Source organism: Rhipicephalus sanguineus, chromosome 9 (assembly GCF_013339695.2).
Source record: "Rhipicephalus sanguineus isolate Rsan-2018 chromosome 9, BIME_Rsan_1.4, whole genome shotgun sequence".
In the NCBI taxonomy this organism is placed as follows: Eukaryota; Metazoa; Arthropoda; class Arachnida; order Ixodida; family Ixodidae; genus Rhipicephalus; species Rhipicephalus sanguineus.
In genome coordinates, this window is record NC_051184.2 from 42546985 (window position 1) to 42568547 (window position 21563).

At 47.0% G+C, this 21563-nt stretch overlaps 1 protein-coding gene across 1 annotated transcript in view; it reads right to left on the reverse strand.

The window, feature by feature from the left end:
* Positions 1-3624: 3624 nt before the first annotated feature.
* LOC119405057 (ATP-binding cassette sub-family G member 5) overlaps positions 3625-21563 on the reverse strand; it is a 105056-nt gene continuing 87117 nt past the window's right edge. Inside the window, exons 8-11 of the mRNA XM_037671816.2 lie at positions 16570-16781; positions 7326-7464; positions 4524-4764; positions 3625-3947 (exon numbers count right to left, since the gene is read on the reverse strand). Of these exons, the coding sequence (XP_037527744.1) occupies positions 3645-3947; positions 4524-4764; positions 7326-7464; positions 16570-16781 (895 nt within the window). The 3' untranslated portion in view covers positions 3625-3644. The remainder of the gene's footprint in view (positions 3948-4523; positions 4765-7325; positions 7465-16569; positions 16782-21563) is intronic.

Below are 21563 nucleotides of genomic sequence, written 5' to 3' on the forward strand. Positions count from 1 at the left end.
CCAAGCACCATAGAGTAACGTACTCTATGCAAGCACTCCGTACCAGAGTTTTAGGCTTCCACATAGAAGCGGGAGGCATGAACCTCAGTACCATTCGACACATTTCCAACAAAACGGACCAAGTCCTGAGGTTACTAAGGAGAATTACCAACAGACATAGGGGCCTTGGTGAGGACAGCGTTTTAAGGCTAGTACACGCCTTCGCTTTCTGTCACTTCACCTACGTAGCAGGTCTACTCAAATGGTCTCAGGCGGAGCTGAACAAGCTCAATATTATTATCAGAAAGCTAGTTAAGGTTACCTTAAGTATACCTAACAGCACCTCGAACGAGAAACTCATGAGCCTAGGCGTACATAATACGATGGAAGAGATGGCGGAAGCGCAACAGATGGCGCAGCAGGAAAGACTGACAAAAACGCGCGTGGGTAGGCTTATACTCAAAGCGATCGGGACAGACCCCAATAGATCGAGGACCCCGAGGGAGGCCGAGGTGGAGCTGAGCGCGGAACTTAGAGCCGCAATCAGAACCACCCCTCTCCCAAGAAACATGCACCCGGAGCACAATGTTAGCAGGAGAAAGGCGAGAGCGAAAGCTTTATTGAAAGAAATTGAACAGGTAGGTGAAGAGGCAGCCCTCGTAGACGCCGCCTGGGTCAAAGGCAAAGAGGCCTACACGGCCGTGGTGGTCGACAGCCAGGGCGAGATACGGGACGCCGTCACCCTGTTCACTAAGGAATCAACGGTGGCGGAGCAAGCCGCGATTGTTTTAGCTATCAGGAACCGAAAATGGTCTTACATTTATAGCGATTCCAAAACAGCAATTAAGAGCTTTGACAAGGGCTATGTCGCTGGGACTGCTGTTAAACTTATCGGCAATGTAGAACCTATAGAAACTGAAATCCGATGGTTTCCTGCACATATGGGACAAGTGGATGAGGCTCGGGTCAACCTCAACGAGGTGACGAATGATCTGGCACGAGGACTCGCTTGCCGTGCCGGTCAGAACCGAACCGACGCCCACTACCATTCCGGGGATCATAAAGATAATTTACTAACCTACAACGAGATCACTAAATACTACTACTTGGGGCGTAGGCAATTCCCACTGCCACACGTAAAGTTGAACAGGGCTCAGGCAGTCACGCTACGTTTACTGCAAACTGGGACGTACCCCACTCCGTATTTTGTAAAAAAAAATTCACCCTGAAAGTGAAATTAGAAAAGAATGTGACGCATGCGGTGGCATCATTGAAATCAGACACATGCTGGCGGGCTGTCCCGCGACTCTCGCCAACCCCGAAGAAACATGGCTTCACTGGCAGAATATGATCTCCAGCTGTTCATATGAAGATCAACTACGGGCTGTCCAGAGGGTTCACGATGGCGCCCTAAGGCTCGGCCTAACGGTGCCGACGTGGACGCGGCCCGCCTCGGTCTGAAAAGACCGGGCTTCAGGACTCTTAATAAAGTTTTGTGAATGAATGAATGAATGGTTCTATCCCTGGGTTAAGGCCGACGGTTCACTAAAGTTTTTTGCATTTCTTACGTAGAGAAGAACGTCACTGACGCCGCAGTCAATGGCATGCCTTTCTTTCTCATTCTCTTTTATTATCTTTGCCCCGTACTCACACCTGCTTTTCTTCATTTTTAGTGGACCAGGTGTGAGTAGTGGATATGGCCCAATTTCTGTAGCACACGTGGACTAGGAGATTCTGCGTACATGGGAAGGACGAATTTCGCTTTCGCTTAGCAATATACAGCTTGAGGTAAGAGAAACAATGCGGTTAGAAACGTGCGAGCTTTCGACATCGCAGTGTGTGCGTGCGCTCGCACGTGTGTGCGTGTGTTGTAGGGAGAATAACAGACAATGCAGCGTGAAAACTAACTCGCCGTCAGGTTTAAACAAAATAAACCTACGTTCCTCGCTTCCCGTACACTTCAAATGTGTATACCAGTTTCGTTTTTCGCTTTAAACAAGTATTATTGCGCTAACGTTAAGACAGAAATTAACGTTAAGTGAACCAGATGTGATAATTGTCATGGGTGTGTTTGAGCAGTTAACAACTGAACCAACCGTTTTAGGTTCATTGGTGTAGAAATAGGTGCACTGCAATCTGCAGATCATCATCGCGATAAGGTACTAATGTCCTATGCATATACATTCCATTTCACGAGGGAGCCTCGCGGGCGTTACGTATCGTATTGTTATGTACGTTAGTTATGTATCGTCGTCCTGTTAACCTCGTGACGTTTGTCCTGTTCTGCACGTTGCACCGCCATTTGACCGTCTATTCCGGCCTTGTACTCGCGACACCGTTGCTTTCAACGATAGTGAGAGTTTAAAACGCATACCATAATTCCTGTACTGTTTTCGTTGGACTGCGATGCACTAGGAAATGAAATAATTCAGACATCAAACGTCACCGGACATTTTTTTTATTAGGTAGTCGGTGTTGTTAAGTTGTTACTTTTATTGTAAACTGGAGTTGTATTCGATAAATTGCTAGTTGGCTCCTTTTTTTTCTTTTTTTGGCTCGATGGACGGTGTATCAAAGTTGATCACCGGGAGTCAAGTCACCGAGATAGTGTCCAGCTCGAGCAGTTGTTAGCAGTTGTTTACATGTTGTTGGTAGTTCATGAAATCTTTCTCTTCTGATGAGTTCCGAGACACAGTGGCCGAAAATTTCGTTCCCACGCAGTAGTGCGTAGACAGTCTGATCCCGTTGTAAACATGGTGCTAAGTTCTTCCACACAAAGCTGCAGGCGCAGCAGTCACGCTGATGCCACGTGAGTCAAAGGCGAACGTAGCAATTAATTCCGAGTTAACATAATTTTTTTGCGCAGTACATCCGAACTGAGATATTCTAATGAGCTCGCGCCTGACACTGACTGTGCAGTCTCATGGCTGCGTATACGATCCACTGTATAGTTAGGCGGCATTCTTCACTCATCATCATAAGCCTATTTATGTCCACTTCAAGACGAAAGCCTCTCCCTATGATCTCCAATTGGCCCTGTCCTGCGCAAGTTGAGTACATTTTATGCCTGCAAATTTCTTCAATCTTGATTTATTTTCGATCTCATTCTTAATTTCATCACCCTACCTAACCCTCTGCTCCCTTGACTGCGTCTTCCAGCCATCGCCTAGGCTGAGCGTTGGTCAACTGTCCACTGATAATACGCAGAGTGGCTTCGTCACGCTGAAGCTCTTGGGACTTGTGTCTGGTAGTATGAAACAGAGGATGATAACGAGGCTCCAATCCTATCTTGTGGAGGTGCAGTCTCAGTGAAGCGTAGTGTGTCCATGATTGTTACAACTTTCAACCCTTCTTTCCCTCACCTCATCGACCGCATGTGACGATTAAAACGGAACAATATGGCAGAATGGCAGTCCAGTATTCGACAAGCGGCCACGTGGTGCACTTGACCACAAACATTAGCACCAATCGGAGCAGGAGCAGTACCACACTTCTCAGGTCGGACAAGATCCTGCACAATGACAAGTCGAAACCTTAGCACTGGCTCATGCCTGGTCAGCACCTGTACCAGTTCTGATCCTCACCGATCTCGTTTCGTTACTGTGCCTTCCTGGCAATCAGTGCCAAAAAAAAAGGACAGCTTCCTTGGTGTGTAGAGGATTCAATCAGTCTCTGAACTTGGACTTGATGGATGCCGGCAGCGGGATGATGTGCGATATGACGTTGACGAGGCAGAAGGAGCCCACGAATGCGAAACACAGTCCGAAGTTGAGCCAGTACTGGACGTCAACTTCGGCCTGTCCGCGGCCCATGCGGTACTTGTGGCCCAGGTAGTGTGAACCGTTCACGAAGAAGCAGCGGCCGCTGTCCACGTTGGGGCCGCAAGCGCTGCCGTTGAGCGAAGGCAGGTTCTCGAGACCCGGGTGCATCTCCAGCTCGTTCTGCTGCACGAACGCTGCTGCATACCGCTGCAAACAAACAAAAACTTAAAATAAGATAAACAGAGGATAGTAAGCTACGTGCTTGCTGCTGTTCTCGTCATGCAGGCTAACCGGGCTAGCATAACATCCCAGTAAGCATGTCGTATTGGCGCCTTTACGAAGTACACCTTCATCTTTCATCTAAAGAGAGCTTTTTAAAGTAAGCATTATGGGACCACTTCCGTCTGAAAGCTGTGCGTCCGCCCACCTTGAAGGTAATGCATTGCGGTTCTTAGGAATACTTGAGCTGTTATGTAGGTATTTAGTATGACAGTACCGTATTACTGCGAAAGGAAAACAGGACAGTAGTTTTCGCAACAAGCAACCACACCGTACACGCAAGTGTTGGCTAATGTTGACTAAATGACTGCCATTGTCGGCTAGAGTTGGCTGAATGATACCTAGTATCGGCTACTGTTTTCATATGTTGGTTAAGTGATGCGATTACAACTAATGCTAACGAACGATGTGATGGTTCCGCAGTATGTGGAGCCTCTATGGCAATTTTTTGTGCGCTTGATTATGTACGTTCGGAAAACATAGTGTACCATCTTATAAGCTCACCTGTAGGGTGGCGTAGGTGAGGTAGTAAGTCCAGTCGGGGAGCACGACCAGGCTTCTCACAGTGCCGGAGGCCAGTGCCGCGCACAGCGACAGTACGCAGGCGGACCATCGGAACGCGGCGAACGAGCTTCGCACCACCATCATCAGGGCGACGGTCTGCTGCTCGGCGAGGGCGTACAGGCACCACATCACGCCGCAGAAGGTGGCCCATCGCTGCCAGTCGGCACGCAGACCAGTACCGCTGCGATTAAGATCAAACCGTACAAAACGCCACATTGTCCTCGTTTGCACAGATAACTAAAGGGATTCAACGTCTTTAGCACATACTATTAGCCCCGAGAACGAACACTGGCGGCGCGGCAGTCGCGCCGATGTGACGTCACGGAAAGGACTCGCTTGCTCCGCGGCCGAGGATCGCCTTTTTCTGCGCCCGCCGCCTACCCGCTCTTTCGCGATGCGGTGGTGATTACTGCTCATTCTTGCGATGCAAATCACTCACGGTAGAAGGTAGAAGTTTACACTGCTAGCGAAAGTTTAGTAAGCTGCAGAAAGTTTGGATAATATAGCTTATAATGGGCGAATCCCCGCCCGAACGGAAGCTTCACCGTGAAAGGTGATGCAGGAGAGTAAGACATTCGTTGTTTTCACCGCGTACTCTAAGACATCGGGTGCTAAAAAATTTATGCTAATAGTTCTAACTTCATTACAACGTGGCGTAGACTCCACGGTTAGAACATGCGTCCCGAAGATTACAAATTAAATTAGGACGTCTTCAATTCACTACCTACATTGCGGCTTATCGTACAAGTTATGTATGCCTTTGCAGATTATCTAGGTGACTTGACAGAATTGCGCTTTCTGCTACAGAAGACATTAGATGAATCTTTCTATCGTAAAGAATCACTTATTACATCCGGGAAATTAAACAAAATAATACTGCCCCGCACACAATGGTTTCGGAAATTCTGAGGGGTTAGTATACTTGGATTTATGTAAACATTTCTTCTCAACACTCGTCTGGGATTATGTGGCCTTATACCCCGATATGCATGAACTGCTGATCTGATCGACCGCCGGGTCACGAGCGGTAATGTTAAATTCTCGTGGGAGCACTGTTGATAACAATCGTCTGCAAAACGAGCGCCTGAAAGTCGAAATGAGCGTTTTGAACTGTTTCACTCTCAGTGACGTGGCCCAAGTATTAATTGAACGTCATTCGCCTTAATGAGTCAATTAATGGTCTCGCACGTCATGTCCACATAAAGGTTCACGATGCTCAAGGGTATATCAAATGCAAAAAAAATTTAATTTACGAGCTGGCTATCTAAACTAGTACTTATACAAGTGTACAGCGCCGTTGCTACGATGCTGCATGAAGACACAATCTGACAGCAATAAGGAGTTTCCACAATTAACCTCAACTTTCTTTATGTTGTGAAATGAAGCCCCGGAATTATTGCGACAAAAACGTGAAACTAAACAACATGATGAGTGAGCGAGTACACAAGAAAAACATACACAACAACTGCGGCAGTATTCTCGGGTGAGCGCTTTCGAGATATTTTGCGAAGCTCAATACTGCATGCGCTTTCCTAATCGTGCGCGGGGCTTGGCACACCGGCAAGAACGCCGTCCGCCGATCGCGGATGCGTCCGATGCAAATAACACTTGTGGAGGCGAAGCCATCATATTTTTTAAAGGAATCGCCCGTGCACAGCGCAACCTAATAATGTGAATAAGGTGTCTTGCGTGTCAATACCGCGACATGATTGTGAGACACGCTGCAGATTAATTTTGACTGCCTCGAATTCTTTAACGTGCTCATGTATCTAAGCAGAGGAATGTTGCTTTTCACACCCGTCGGAATGCGGCTGCTGTGGACGGGAATCAGACCCATCCCCGAAGTTAGCAGCGCGACACAACAAACCTCATCACCCCTTTCAAAGTGTGCACGACGGCGCGCGGGCGTCGAAGAGTCCTTGCCGTGACGTCATCCACGCCTCCCGCCAGGCAACGCCACCCCAACTTCTCAGGGCTAATAGCTTTGACAACATCGCAGCGAGAGAGAAAAGATGACAATCGTGGGAAGCCAGCTAGCGTTCATAGACGATGATCATAACGAATGCAGCTTCTATATTAGCAAAGGTTCGAAGGATGCTGGGCTAGAAATGGAGAAGCCAGGACATTTTCCTTGTCCGGGACGTCGTTGGAGATGGCGGATGCCCATACCTGTTCAACCAGGATCCTCTGCACCACTGGCGTGGCCAGGAGGTTGAAAGGAGGTGGGAGGTTTAAGCCCACCCCCGAAATATTAAAATTTTTCATTTGTGTACATTCGCTCACACATACAAACACACGCACGAACATTCATAAAAGTGGTTAAACCTCCCTACCCAGAAAAAATTTCTGACTACGCCTCCGCTATGCACACTGGCGGTCGAGCCGGACAGCGCCGTGTCCTACGTTGGCTGCTTGATTGGTGTTACGCTTGAATTTCATCGGCAAGCCCGGACATTATGGTACGGCGTGGGCCTGTCGCCGCAAACATTTGCATTTACCAGAAAAAACTAACAGAAAACGCAAAAAGAAACTACGGGTTTGTTTAATGTAATACCGCGGGGTACTACAACCCCGAAATGGTACGACATGGCCTGCAGCCTGCTCATCCGGATTTTCCCTTGCCTTATCAAGCCCTCTGGTCGGTTTTCGTAGCGTGCGCCGATTCAGGCGTAGGAGGTGGTGTAGCATTTTCGCGTACGTCGTCAGGGTTAGAGGGGAACCGTGTTTGTTTCGCACACTCACGCGTAGATGATGGTGGCACCGGCGAAGACGCTGATCAGGCTTAGTGGGATGCTGAACAGCGTGTGGGTGAAGACAAACAAAGGGCCTCGGTATTTGCCTTCCCTGCTCTCCTGGTAGTACCGTGTCCGGTGAGGGCCGTCTGAAAGAGGAAAGTCACGGGCCATGTTACGTCAGTTCCACGGGTTCCTAATCTTCTGACGACCTTACATAATAATAAAAAAACAATAATTTAATCGTATTTAAACATACTTTTAGATGCGAGGCTCAACGGCGTGAAAGTTTAAACGAGGAACTCCCGCACAAAAAAGCGAAAAAAAGAAAAAGGAAGAAGGATGGGGCACAGCTTAGTACACGGCGTCCAGTTTGTTATTCCGGCCTTCTTTGCATTTTACGTAGTACGTTATACTTGTTCACCGAGACAGAACTAGCATTGAACTAATTACTTATGGGGAATTAGTTTCGCACCTGCTGATTCGGGATGAAAGGCGAGCGCATATTACGAAGTAATGAAACGTTGGCCTAGTGCGAAAAGATAAATTTGTGTCCTCACTTCTGTACAAATGCTCAGAAATGCTTATAAAAGATGCTTGTTTAATGGTTACTGCGCTTGACGCAGTTATGCCCAGACACAACTGTAGATCAAGGAAAGTTGGAACATTTTATACGCCATTGTTATTGGCTATTGAGTGTGCAACAAATACAAAAAGAGCACTCAACTTGATTAGTATTAATATTTTTGTATTATTTATTGATTCACAACTTGATTAGTATTAGTATTGTTGTATTACCCAATCGTTTTGTCGAACTATGCACGTCTGAAAACTATCTTTAGCGAATGTAAGAACGCTACTGTAAGCCATACATATATCATTTGCCGTGCCTCAATCTGCATTTTCGGGTATCAACACAACGCGGCACTGAAAGGAGTGAGACAGCAATTTTTAACGGTAACCCCGCAGGTCTTAGCCAGCGAGAGGCAAGGCAAGGCGAGTATCCGATTTGCTACCCTGCACTGGGACATGGAAATGTATAAACACGTTGGACAATACAAAGTTAGAGTGGCAGGTCAGCCGCAGCACCTCGGCATTCAATAAAAAGTGACATTAGAAAGAAGAAAGGACGTAATACTTAGTTGTTGGACGACCAGCTATTGAAGTAGCCAAAAGAGGATGTGACATAAAGCTTTCTTGGTAGAACCAGCGACACCACCGCTGGAGGGAGGAGGGTGTACTATGTGTACTCTGAGGATACGAGTCGGTGGTGGGCACGAAATTACCCGTGACCGTGGCGCTAAGTGTTGGCGAGAGACGGCACGCTCACGCTTGCGGGCATACACGTGGTAAGATGGTGGGGAGCACGAAAGCGGCGCTTCGTTGCTTGTAGTTTCTCTCTTTCTCTCGTTGTTCGGCGTAAAAGACAAGCAGTACCACTTGTGTTCCTTTTCAGGGGCCGCAGTAGCGCTGTCTTGAAGGCGTTGCCACCTCGCTCACATGTCAGTATCCTCTCCGGCAAAATGACCGCGCACGGAAGCGTAACACAAGCGGTGGTGGCGGCGGGAAACTTCAAAAACGCGTGCTTTAAGGCTTCCTTCAAGGCGCGCGCGCGAACGTACGGTGTACGTCGTCCACTAAGCGAACGAGAAGAAACGCAAGTCGTGCCCTCAATGTTCGGCCTCCTTTAAGTGATCCTCGGTGTCCAAACAAACGCCCTGTTTGTTTAAGTTCGGGAAGGACAGAAGCTAAAGACCCGTCTTTTGAGAGTCGCGAAGCCGCGGCGTTTACGCGCGGCGTCGCATGTGCGACTGAAACGAGTCGTTTCGCGGCTCGAGGAAAATGTAAAGAGAACAATAAATACTACACGAAAACATAGTATGGCGAAGACCGGATGCCGTATGCTCCGTAAATGAGTAAGCGTTGTGGACAAAAAAAAAAAAAAAAAGATCGACACGAACGATTTCGCGCATGCACGAGTCCCGCGTTGCGCGGCGAATTAACCATGGCACCAAAATGGCGACCTCCTTTATTCGCACGGAAAGGCGTGCCCTATTTTTTTTTTCACCAAAAACTAACAATTGGAGAAGGTTTTGGGGTATAAGGGTTTGTTACGGAAGGTGGGATCTCGTTCTGAAAACCAACGCGATGCGAATGAATACGAATTTCCATACTTTTTATGCGAAGGCCGTTTCCATAATTCATTCTTTCTTATCCCGCCGTCGTACGCTGCTTTCGTTATCCTCTAGTTCGATCCAAATGAATAGCGTGATGACATGTCGCTGACGAGAAAAAGAAGGATGGCGAGTCGGTGGAGATATATCTAACATTTGAACCCCGTCATTTCTCGCCCCAACAGATCAGTATTCGCGCTGTACGCTTTCGAAACGAATATATGTTTAACGGGAACCAAACGTAGGGAACAAAATAAATAAAAGGTGACTTGCTTGGGAATCGCTGATGAATATAAACGCGCGGTTTTTCCATCTGGTTTCATTTCGTCAGACGCAAGACGTGACCTACTTAGAAGAGGCATGGTATGGTGTCTAAAAAAAGGGGGGGGGGGTCGCCTACAGATGTACTTCCGTTTCTATACCCCCCCCCCCTCTCTCTCGTTTTTTTCTGAATTCTCGTGTCTGACAGCCACAGCTGAATAAGACAGGCGCTTTCAGTTATCCCGGCTTGTCGGTTTGTTTTCATAACGCGTGCTAAATTATTCAATATTATAACGCATGAATCTGCGGCGATGTAGGGCTGTCTAAACCGGCGGCCCTTTTAGAGCACGGCATATGCATCGCTAACGCGGACACAGAAAACCCTTAAACATGGCTTTGTGGAAAACCGTCATTTGTTATGGTTAAGCCATAAAGGTTTGCAGATTTCGGGCGGGTAACTTATTGGCAAATTATACCGTACAGGACCGCCTAATAGCCGCGTAATATAACTCTTTGCTTTGCCTTCTCGGAACGCTCTTTCTGAAAATGAGTTTGGATTAGCGGTGCGCGCAAACGTGTCGGTTTTGTTTTGAGGCTTCTGTTGATTTGCTTGGTTGGCCACGCTACTGCGGTCTGAAAGTTTAGGGCGGCAAAAACTAAAGAAATTGTTCTCTGATGGCAAAATGTATAATGATGATGATATATGTTGTTTATTGGCGCAAGGGCCACCACTTGATGGCTGAAGAGTGCCAGGACAAAATACGTAATGACTGGTAATTACACTTCGGACCATAGGCGTGTGCACGAGGGGGGGTGGGGAGGGCAGGGGGGCGTCCCCCCCCCTCTCTAATCATCTGAGGAGGGCGCAAGGTCTGCCCCATACCTTCACTTAGGCGGACCTGCCCCGTCGTTGCTTAAGGTGCACGGTTATGATCATATATGTTTCTCACGATAATGACGGCGGAGGACCAGTGAAGTTGCATTCCAAGAGCTCTTCCCATTTTCACCCCCGGAAAGCGGAGGACCAAAGGCAGGCCTTTGTGGGAAGCACGCGATCGCCTCATTTTCACTTATGCATCCACTGCGAAGCTTGGAAGCTTTTTTTTTTTTTTTGAACGCAGCCAACGGGAGGGGGTGGGGGGAGGGGGTGCAGTGAGACTTTGCCCCCCCCCCCCCCCTTCCCCTGCGCACCCGTATGGTTCAGACTAAGAAGGGACAAAGCAGCCTGAAAGATTTATGCGCGCTTATGGATTAAAAGTAAGTCCTTTAGTGTATTTCACATCATGTTTCTGTATAGGGTGAGCACTGCGCGCATTTAATAAATCTCTGCAGCCCGTTATAAACCTATGCGTGGTAACGTATGCGTAAATCTATGCGTCATTTTACGCGTTAGCATACAGACATAAGTTACGCGTTAGCATAAAAGCAAGAAAGAGAGAAAGGATAGAAAGGAAATGTAAAGAGAATATATACGAAGTCAGATACGTAAAAAGAGGGTGCATATGATGGCATCTACGTAAACCTATGTGTAAACTTACGCGTGAGCTTCAGCGTAAAAAAGTAATAAAGAAGTCAGAGAGGAAGGACAGGAAGAAAATGTCGTCAGAAAATAAAGATGGGCAAATGAAAACGTTGAATCACCCATCGAGGAGTCCATGCTATATGCTGCTCACCAACTTCCGAGGTTTAAGTCGCGAAACCACGATATGATTATGACTTATGAGAGACGCCGTAGTTAAGGGCTCCGGAAATTTCGACCACCTGGGTTTCTCTAACGTCCGCCTAAATCTAAGCACACGGGTCTCTAGTATTTTGCCTCCATCGAAATGCGGCCCCGTGCCATACGCTACAGAGTCTATTTACGCCTCAACAGTTCGGGGTCACATGACATGACAGGAAACGTCACGCCTGAGGTGATGGGCAGAGTGGCACGTAAGGAAAGGCACGATAGATGACTATTATTGACTGGCGGAAAGACGCCCCAAGTACGCCCTTTCTATCTATAGTCTACGTGATGACGTCATCACACATGAACACCCCCTTCCTCCCCCGAGAAAGCATTTGGAGACTGGCTCGTAAAAAAGGCTGTTATACCGAACGATTCATGGCTCCCTGGCTCCCTAAGGCTTGCTAGTATCCCTGCCATAGTGTTTTGAAGTCCAGGGCCTTCATTTTTAAAAAATCGATAAAACACCAATCACAGTTCTTTTTCCTGCTTCAATAAGGGCTTAGAGAAGATTAGATCTGTACTTTGTGTATGTGCTTTTTCTTTTTTTTTTTCTCAATTATCCCTGCTCGTAAATGTCGTCCCCTGACAATATGCCGCAATTTCACAAGTCAACTCTGCCGAGATTGATTTTCGGCAGTGCCGTCGGCTTTCGAAAGTGGAGCGACGATCAACTGTTGTCGATATAAGCCTCCGGCCATGGAAATCGATTCTGCGTCTCAGCAATGTGAACTGACTGCAATACTCTTCTTGTTTTCTTATTCCTTACTAAGCTGCCGTGGTATAGAATCAGCACGAAAGGTGTCGCTCTGGTAAGCTCGACGGCGAGGGTTCGATTCCCGGTCACGGCGGTCGCATTTCGACATTTCGATGGAGGGGACAATACGAGAACACCAGGTTACTTAAGTTTAAGCTGCTTGTTGAAGAAATTCAGGCGGTCGAAATTAAACCGAAGTCCCCTGCTACGACGTGCCTCATAATCATACGGTGCTTTTGGCACGCAAAACCCCGGCAATTATTAAGGGGAAAGCCTTAGATGCCTCATAATCATACAGTGTTTTGGCACGCAAAACCCCGGCAATCATTATTAAGGGGAAAGCCTTAGATGCCCCATAATCACACAGTGTTTCTAGCACGCAAAACCCCGGCAATCATTATTAAGGGGAAAGCCTTAGATGCCCCATAAAACACCAAAGTTGGCCGGCGTCCCGCGTCGGCGGCGTGAACACGAGTGATGCAAAAACTCATCATAACGTGATGACGTCACCACATGGCGTGACAGATCGCCAAAATTTGTGACGTCACTATGACGTCGTGATGACTTCGTCGCTTTGCACTGCCTCCGTGATCGGACCACCAATCAGGGAGGCAGTGCAAAACCACGTTAGGTCCAGAAAGCTTTCGGAGGGGGCGGGGTAGGAACAATACATCGACTGGAAAAAAAGATGCCTTCGCCTTCGAATCGTTTTAGGCAAATGCATAAGGGACCCTGTGAGTTTATTACTCGTTACCCGTATTCTTCCTTCTTTTTATGCACTTCGTTCGGCCACATACGGTCTCTCATTCATTCATTCAGCTAGCGAGCCCACAGCCCCCTCATTCAATGCAATTTGGCAGCAGCCAACTTATTACCCGCCATCATTCATTCAGTTTCCTAAAAGTCTATTTTTCTTTGTGGGTTTGATATATATATATATATGAGCACTTATTATACATATGCGGAACATGACGGCGACAGCGACGGAAGAACACGCCGAGAGTGTCCATATAACTGTAATATCATTGTCGATTTGTTAATGTAACGTGTACATTCTCACGCGTAGCTAGCCGCATTATCAAGAAAAAAAAAACAATCAACGTTTTTAGGAAGAAAGCTGTTAAGAAGTGACGGCATTGTAAAACGCGGACGCAGAAAAATCGAATGCACCAAGTACAGGGGTGGTCAAAAATTCCCAGGCCGCAACGCCCGGCCGAGGAGCGGCAGCTCGCTGCTATCGCGGCGCTGTTATCGCAATTACGCCTTGGCGCACGCTGGCGTCGAGCGTGCGCGTGGAAGGGGGGGGGGGGGATTGCATCCCTCTCCCTTTCTAGCTCTCCATGATAAGAAAGCGAGGTATAAACTTGGTTCGTCATGTTTCCTTACTGCTCGCTCTTCGAATACTGTGCAGCGTATAGCCGGGCGACAGTGTTCCGGAAACTGACGCATCATGCTTGCGGCCACATTTCCTTAGACACCGTCTAGCTAACCCATTACCATGGTTTTCGGCTTCCTGGAGAACAATATCGTGCTCTCAACTTTCCATTGGCACTGCGGGAGCTCTCTCAGACGTCTGCGCAAGCCAATTCGCTGCATACGAACATGGTCGGAGCCCGAAATGCATTCAGAACTTGTGTTGGGGCTAGTTGGAACATCTTAGCGGAATAAGCAGCGCTGCACAGAAGTATACAAATTGAAGATCGAACAGTGAACGAACAGGACGCACCATGTTTATTCCTCGATTTCTTACGAACGAGAGCAAGAAAGGGAGAGGGCTACACCCTCCCTCCACACACGCTCGACGCCAGCGTGCACCAAGGCGTGATTGCGATAACAGCGCCCCGATAGCAGCGAGCTGCTGCTCCTTGGCCGGGCGTTGCGGCCTGGGTACTTTTGACCACCCCTGTACATAAGAACATCCGGCTATTTAATGGGGTCATTTTGGTGAAGTAGGTGTTTTTACCAAATATAAATAATAAAAATAGGCGTTTTTCTCAAATAGTCAAGGTTTTCAGCAATAGGGCCCCCCCTGAAAAATATTCCTGGCTACAGGCCTGGGTCATTCATATCGTATCATTGTTAACTCATAAAACCAGTACACATACTTGCATAGGGGACCGACATAGGTGAGAAAACAATGACATGCAGTTTCGAGAAGCAATACCATTAGACGCGTGTGCGCGCGCGCACGCACGCACGCACACACACACAAATATATATATATATATATATATATATATATATATATATATATATATATATATATATATAATAATAATAATAATATGTGGGGTTTAACGTCCCAAAACCACGATATGATTATGAGAGACGCCGTAGTGGAGGGCTCCGGAAATTTCGACCACCTGGGGTTCTTTAACGTGCACCTAAATCTAAGTACACGGGCCTCAAACATTTTCGCCTCCATCGAAAATGCAGCCGCCGCGGCCGGGATTCGATCCCGCGACCTTCGCGTCAGCAGTCGAGCGCCGTAACCACTAGACCACCGTGGCGGGGCATATATATATATATATATATATATATATATATATGGGCTCTGCCGACGAGGACATTTTTTAGTTTCGTGAAGAACAGTTTGTCGAGGCTTTCTAAACTAAATAAATACCATTGCACCTACTCCCGTCCTATTTCTCCGCCTTCTACCTGGCTTCCATAGCCACCTTGTTTGCATCGACTTTTCATTACTCTGCGCTCGCTTTTCGCAACCGCAAAGCTGTTGACGGGCCTTGGGGTCTCATTAATTTTAATATTGTGGCGCAACCAGCACCGCCGGGAACTTAGTGAGAAAGTTTCTAAATTTAGAGACGGTTCTTGGTAACGTCCACATCAACTCTACTTTCTGGAAGCCTTACAGCTTTTTTTTATTATTATTATTTTTTATAACGTAAAGAGCCAGTAAAATTGCTCAGGCGGCTTGGGAGAAGTTCAGTGCATCGTTTGCGTTCTGTCCCGGGGGGTAAACGACCGCCGCGATTAATCGCTGCCTCTAATAGCACATTTCGAAGAGATTTTTAATAAGCTGTTTCGGGGCATGAAAGCGCGAACTTGAGAAGTCGGTGACTTAAGAGGGTGTTGAGGCGAGCTCGTTGGTACGATCTATCAGAATGCAGCGCTTAATGAACGCAAACACATGGGGCGAGAACGAGGACGTACTGCTTTTGTCATACTGCTTCTGAAAGTCGGGTTTGTTTGAGTTTTACGTCATGACCGCCGAATTGCTCCTGCCGAATGTAATCAGAAGCTGTGGAGTAAAGATAATAGTGAAGATTTCTAAGAACAATTAAAACAAAATTAGATCGAGAAATTATCATCATTGTGAAGTGACCTTTCATTAGGATGTGATTTTGCCAGTGACCTGCAAAGTTCGTTCCAGACCAAAAGACGGCGATAATAACTTACCAACACTGATAATCAGTCGTCTGAAATGACGTCTCGCACTTTGTTTCACTTTGCTGGTTTTTCTCGGTCGCTTACAAGAATAAAGATTACAATTGATTAAGAAGAAAAAGAAGATGAATTTCACCTACGAGTCGGCTTAGGCAAATGCATCAGGGCCCGTGTGACTTTTAAAGCCGCTCGGAGGTGTCTGAAGCAGCTTGTTAAATTACGATGCGCTCGGCTTCACGAACGCGAGATTCGCAGTCCAGGGAACATGTGAGCGGTTGTGGCCTGCTGGTTACTGTATCTGGCTGCTGTGCTCGAGGACATAGGTGTCCGAGGGTCAGTTCCTCTGTCGGACACCGAAGACTTTGTGACTATTTCTCCGCGTCACCTGTTCGAGTGACTGATGTCATTTCCGTCACGGAAATGACGACAGTCTCATGTTATTAGACCGCGACATAAAACAATTTCGTGCTAAGAGACAGAACGTAAATCAAGGAAATTGAACATATTGCTACACTGTAAACAGAAAAGCAAGCTACACTCGCAGAAAAGATCGAGTAAAAAGGGCGTCTTTTTGCCCGCAAGAATAATAGTCATCTGGCTTGCTTGCGTTTACTTTCTTGGAAACTCGGCGCTGGCCACTTTTCTACCAAGAATGCTATGTCACGCTGATAGCGCACATGCCGTTCGTGACCAGAAAGTGCTGGGCGCGCAGCGATAATGCAAGAAAAGGAAGGCAAGATAAATGACGATTATTGGTTTTTGGACAAAAAGACGGGGCCCTTTTTACTAGATCTTTTCTGTGAGTGTACATTGCTTTTCAAATGCAGTGTGGTCAACAAAGTGAATGACCAACACTACCCGACATTATATGATCAACTTAACATTCAAGTGGAAAAATTCTAACACAACAACCGTAGAGGCGTATACTCACAGGTGAGCGCCGTGATGGCGGCAGATCCGAATGTGGCGGCCATGAAGCAGCTGATGAAGAGTCCGTTACGGGTCAGGAAGCTCTGCTGGTATCCCGACAGTGGGAAGTAGAACAGTAGCAGCACGGCGAACAGCACCGGCATCAGCACCAACCGCAGTGCCAACTGGCCGAACGCGCGTCCGTTGCAGTTGAACGTCGAGGCCCACAGTCGCCTGCGATCGTGAGAAAACAGTGCCGCACTTGCGTGAATACACGGCGGTGGCGTTACGCGTGGATAAAGCGGGAAAACACACGGTGCTATTCGGCGTCTGATCGGAAATGAGGGATGAGTCGCACACGCGTGCACAGATGAGGAGCAGAAGGGCGAGCCGATGTGCATCGGAACGTTGTCCAAGAACTATTCGTGGTTTCTCTGTCCCTTTTCGTAGCTCTTTTTCGACCTCTCCCTTCCCTTTCCTCTGTGCAGGGTAGCATACCGGTTATGCTAACCTAGTTAACATCCCTGCCTTTCTCTCTCTACTGTTTCCTTCCTATTCGCGGTTCTTAGACGTCCGCCGCGGTGGTACACTGTAGTTCCCGTGCTCGGCTGCTGACCCGAAGGTAGCGGTTTTAATCCCGGCCGCGGCGGTCGCATTTCGATGGAGACGAATAAATGCTAGAGGCCCGTGTACTCTGCGATGTCAGTGCACGTTAAGGAACACCAGATGGTCGAAATTTTCCGGACCCCTACAATACGGCGTGTCTCAGTCATATCGCGTTTTTTGGCGCGTAATATCCGAGATATTATTATCATAAGCGCGGTTCTACGTAAGACAAGTTCGAGCTGTCCAGTGTGCCGTATGTCGCCCGAGTACTCGGCTTGTTGATGCGCCTGTTTGAACCAGGCCATACTGCAATCTCCTGTTAAGATTCCAGCAAGTTTCTACGATGTGCTTCGCAGGTTCTGATAATCCGAGCAACCGTGCATCTTGCTTTCTGTCGGAGAGGAAAGTTCTGACACGCATGTGGTTACCAAACGCGTCCCAAACTGCCTATACTTGTATAGTCAGGGTTATAGACGGATTATTACAATGCAAACAAGACATCCCCACGGGCTACCAGCTATCTTATTACATGCTTCAGCAGTCCTGTTAGATATGTTTTGGGGCCTCATAGTGCGACGTGTGTTTACCAAAAAGCGCGTAAAAAGTGTGCGAAGAAACCATTCGACAAGGCTTACTTCTAGTTTATACCACCAAGAGGCTCAACGAACATCGCAGAAAGTTTAGATTAAGCAGCCTTCTTCTTTTGTTTGTTTGTTTGTTTGTTTGTATGTCCGTCCGTCCGTCCGTCCGTTCGTTCGTTTTTGGTGCCTCGTCCGAGAGATGTGACTGCGTTGAAACATAAGCGACATTTTATGCGAGAAATGCATTCACGGTGTTGCTCAAAGCCATCCGATCCATCGCTCGGTAAATCTCGAATATTCCTGACCAGTCTGTTAAAAGCTGCTGAAAAGACGTTTCCTGGTTGTCAGTGTTGTGCATGTAATCATAGTTATTTGAAATCCCGCGTGGCGTTTAGCTGAAATATGGTTGTTTACGCTGCGCTTTATCCGATCGCGTACACTTGCCGGAGCTTTCTAGAAAATTCTCTTGCTGTGGCTGTAGGGAAATCTATAAGATACGTCGGTCAGCGTACGATGAGAAGCTTTTACGTTTTTTTAAGACAAAAGCCTTAGATGTAGGGATGGGATAATATTAGGGCGCTTCGAATATTCTTACAAATGTTACAGTATTCGAATTCGCTTCGACATGCATTTAGAATATTCGAAATTTCGAAGTACTCGGAATGAACGAATACATATATATTTGAGCGAATAAACCCCCCTGTAAAGATGTTTCACTGCAGCATGCAGTTGCTATGCCGTGCAATCTTTCACCCAAAGGACATCCGCACTGCCGTGAAGCCACACTTTAAGGTTAAATGTGCATAAAACCTTCACCTCAATCAATTATTTTTTAAGTGTAAAAGCGTGTTATACGGGATTATATTCGCCAAGTATAGTAATTTTTAAAACATGACGTATTGTACCGGTTATAGCTTGCACGCTACTGCTATACAAATCGTGATACTATTCAAAGTTCCTTCCACTTCACTTCGAAAAAAAAAAAAACGGACATTCACACGTGCCTAGTTCCAATTCTTAAAAATAATGTGCATGTTAGTTGGGTCATGACAATAAATGTTAATTTTTCTTAATGATACGTGATATGTACAATTCCAACTATTCGATTCGGAAGTATTCGACCAAATCACTAATCACTTCGAAATTGCTTCGAACGTCAAATTTACTATTCGCACGTCCCCACTTATAGATGCCTCACCAAACGAGAAAACTGACCGTCGGGGGCGGTGTAAACACGAGTTATGCAAAAAGTCATCTTCACGCGATAATGTCACCATATGACGTCCTAACGACGTCACAGATAGCCAAAACATGTGATGTAATTATGACGTCACATAACGTGACGTCGCACGATGACGTCATCACATCACTGCGTCGCTTGGAAAAAGGCGGGCTGATCACGGAGGCAGTGCAAGGTCGGGCGGGGTGCAGAAAGCTTGCAGTTGCCTGCGATCCCAGAGGCAGTGCAAAACCACGTTAGGTAGAGAAGAAAATGAAGAGGAAGATAGTTTTCGCAATCTAGTCGTTTTAGGCGAATACATAAGGGACCCTGTGAGCTTTTGTAACATGTCAACGGCGCCCCGTATGGAACATCGTCATGTCCGCATGCTTGAACACATGATATTTTAACACGAAAATGTTTTATGCCGGGCTCCACCAAGGCATTCATGACGTATTTCCGTCACGGAAGTACGTCAGCAAAATGAACGCCATCAGATGGCACAGGAAAAAACTATAAGAAAAAGTTTTTTAAAGAACCGCTATCCCAGTGTTTCTTGACGAAGAGCTCTCACTTATCAAACCTCCACGTTTCCGATGCATTCCTGCAGAGACCCGTCGATATCGAGTAGTTTACACATATCCACCGCCAAACAACCGAAAGGGTTCTTTCCCTCTTAAAGGAGTTCTTTAGGAACGCGCTCCAACTTTGCCGGGAAACGAACTCAGTGCTCCGGCATGCTTTGATAGCAGGAGCGCTTTTCCACAAGGCACTCCCGAAGCGAATCGCTGAAAGCCTTAGCGCAAACAAAGTTTCCGAGTCTAGAATCGATCCCTCCTTTTCGTGTACGTTACTGGGTGCACTGTCGGGAAGTGTAACTTGTCGGCCTCTCGCGGTAAAGGTTTTTCCAACTCCCCAATGGGAAGACGGCCGTGTTCTCCCTGGAATTCCGATAAGTCACTCCTGCGCGTACTGCGTGCCGGTCTAGCGGGTTGTGCCGACGGCTAACGGTGCCTCGAACACTTAGTTCCTTAGAGGTCGCGTGGATTTAAGTGCTCAAGTGCTTTCCGGAAGCTTAGACGCCTATTCTCTTATTTTTCGAGAGTGGCAGCTTCAGTATACGCCTACTGTACGACTGTGACAGAGTCTGAATGTGCATTGACAATGGTTCTGTGTATTAGTTGAACCTAGTCACAGTGATAATGACAATGACCTTGGTGCGTCGTCATAGATTCTCGTCAACTTCCGTTCTTTCATACCCATTCCCTTGTTCAAGTACAGGGTAGCCAACTGGATATCTGTGGTTAACCTTCCTGCCCTTCTCTCTTTCTCTTTCTCTCCTGCATGTCTTCGATGTTGTTCTATCGTGTCGGCTTTTCTACTTAAGGGGAACACACTATATAGTCGTTACTTAAAAATAACAATTCCTGGGATTCTAAGTGCCAAAACCACGATGTTATTGCGTCGTGTCATAGGGGGGGGGGGGTACAGCGGATTATTTTTGACTGTCCGGAGTTCTTTAACAGCACTTTTGTTCTCGCGTCTGGTGCAGAATATGCGCACACGCAGTAAATTTATTGGGAACATTGTTATGCACTTACCACACATAGAAATAGAGAAAAAAATTAACCTCACTAAGTGAAACATTCTTTTGATCGGCTGAGTTTGAGACCTGGAACTTGGTGTTTGTGTGGACGCGATAGACTTACCGCTGAAGCCTGTGGTGGCGTTCCTGACAGCCCCAGAGCGAGAAATTCAGTTGGGAATGGTGCAAATCTTCCTTGCATGGCCATTTCGCACAACACTGTTCTCTCTGTGTCGCATAGACGTCGGACGACGCTCCTGAAGCAAAATATGGAAGCCTTTGACATTAATGAAGCAAATTATTTAATTAATGCGTGCGCTGCGACGGAGCGATAGAGAAAAAAATAATTCATTTCACTGATTTTGTGTTGCTGTTCTTTTCTCTGCGGCCGAAACTGAGGGCGAATGGGTTCTGATATTTCTTAAATTCGAATGGATGCTTCGGCATAACGTCAATGTGCGTGTGTCTAGTGTTATGATCTCGTCGCTTTACTCACGAATGAAAGAAATATAGAAGGCGTTTATGTCTCAATAACAAGCTGGCGCTGGACCGTTTCATGTGTATGCAAGCCCACTAACCACGGGACCGACGACATTCGCAATATCACCAGATACCTTTAGCCCTTATTTTTCGTGAATTGGCATACTCTTTCTTTTCCATTCACCACCCATCAACGGAATCGCCTGGCCTTTTCACAATTGTATTCGCGCTGCGCTACTCTTGTGTTCTTGCATTTGGTACGTCGTTTTTATTTGCCCAATTTGTTTGCTTCTTTGTTCGTTTTTGGCGCCTCGTCCGAGAGATGTGACTGCGTTGAAACACAAGTGACATTTTATGCGAGAAATGCATTTACGGTGTTGCTCAAAGCCATCCGATCCATCGCACGGCAAATCTCGGCAAATCTACTCCGCATGGACCTCGCGTCCGCTCTCCGTATCAAGCAGAATAAAAAAAAAGCTCGATACATTGCTGTGGTGCTCTAAACGAAAGCGACAAGTTGTATTTCAAGTGTCCCGTACGAGTTT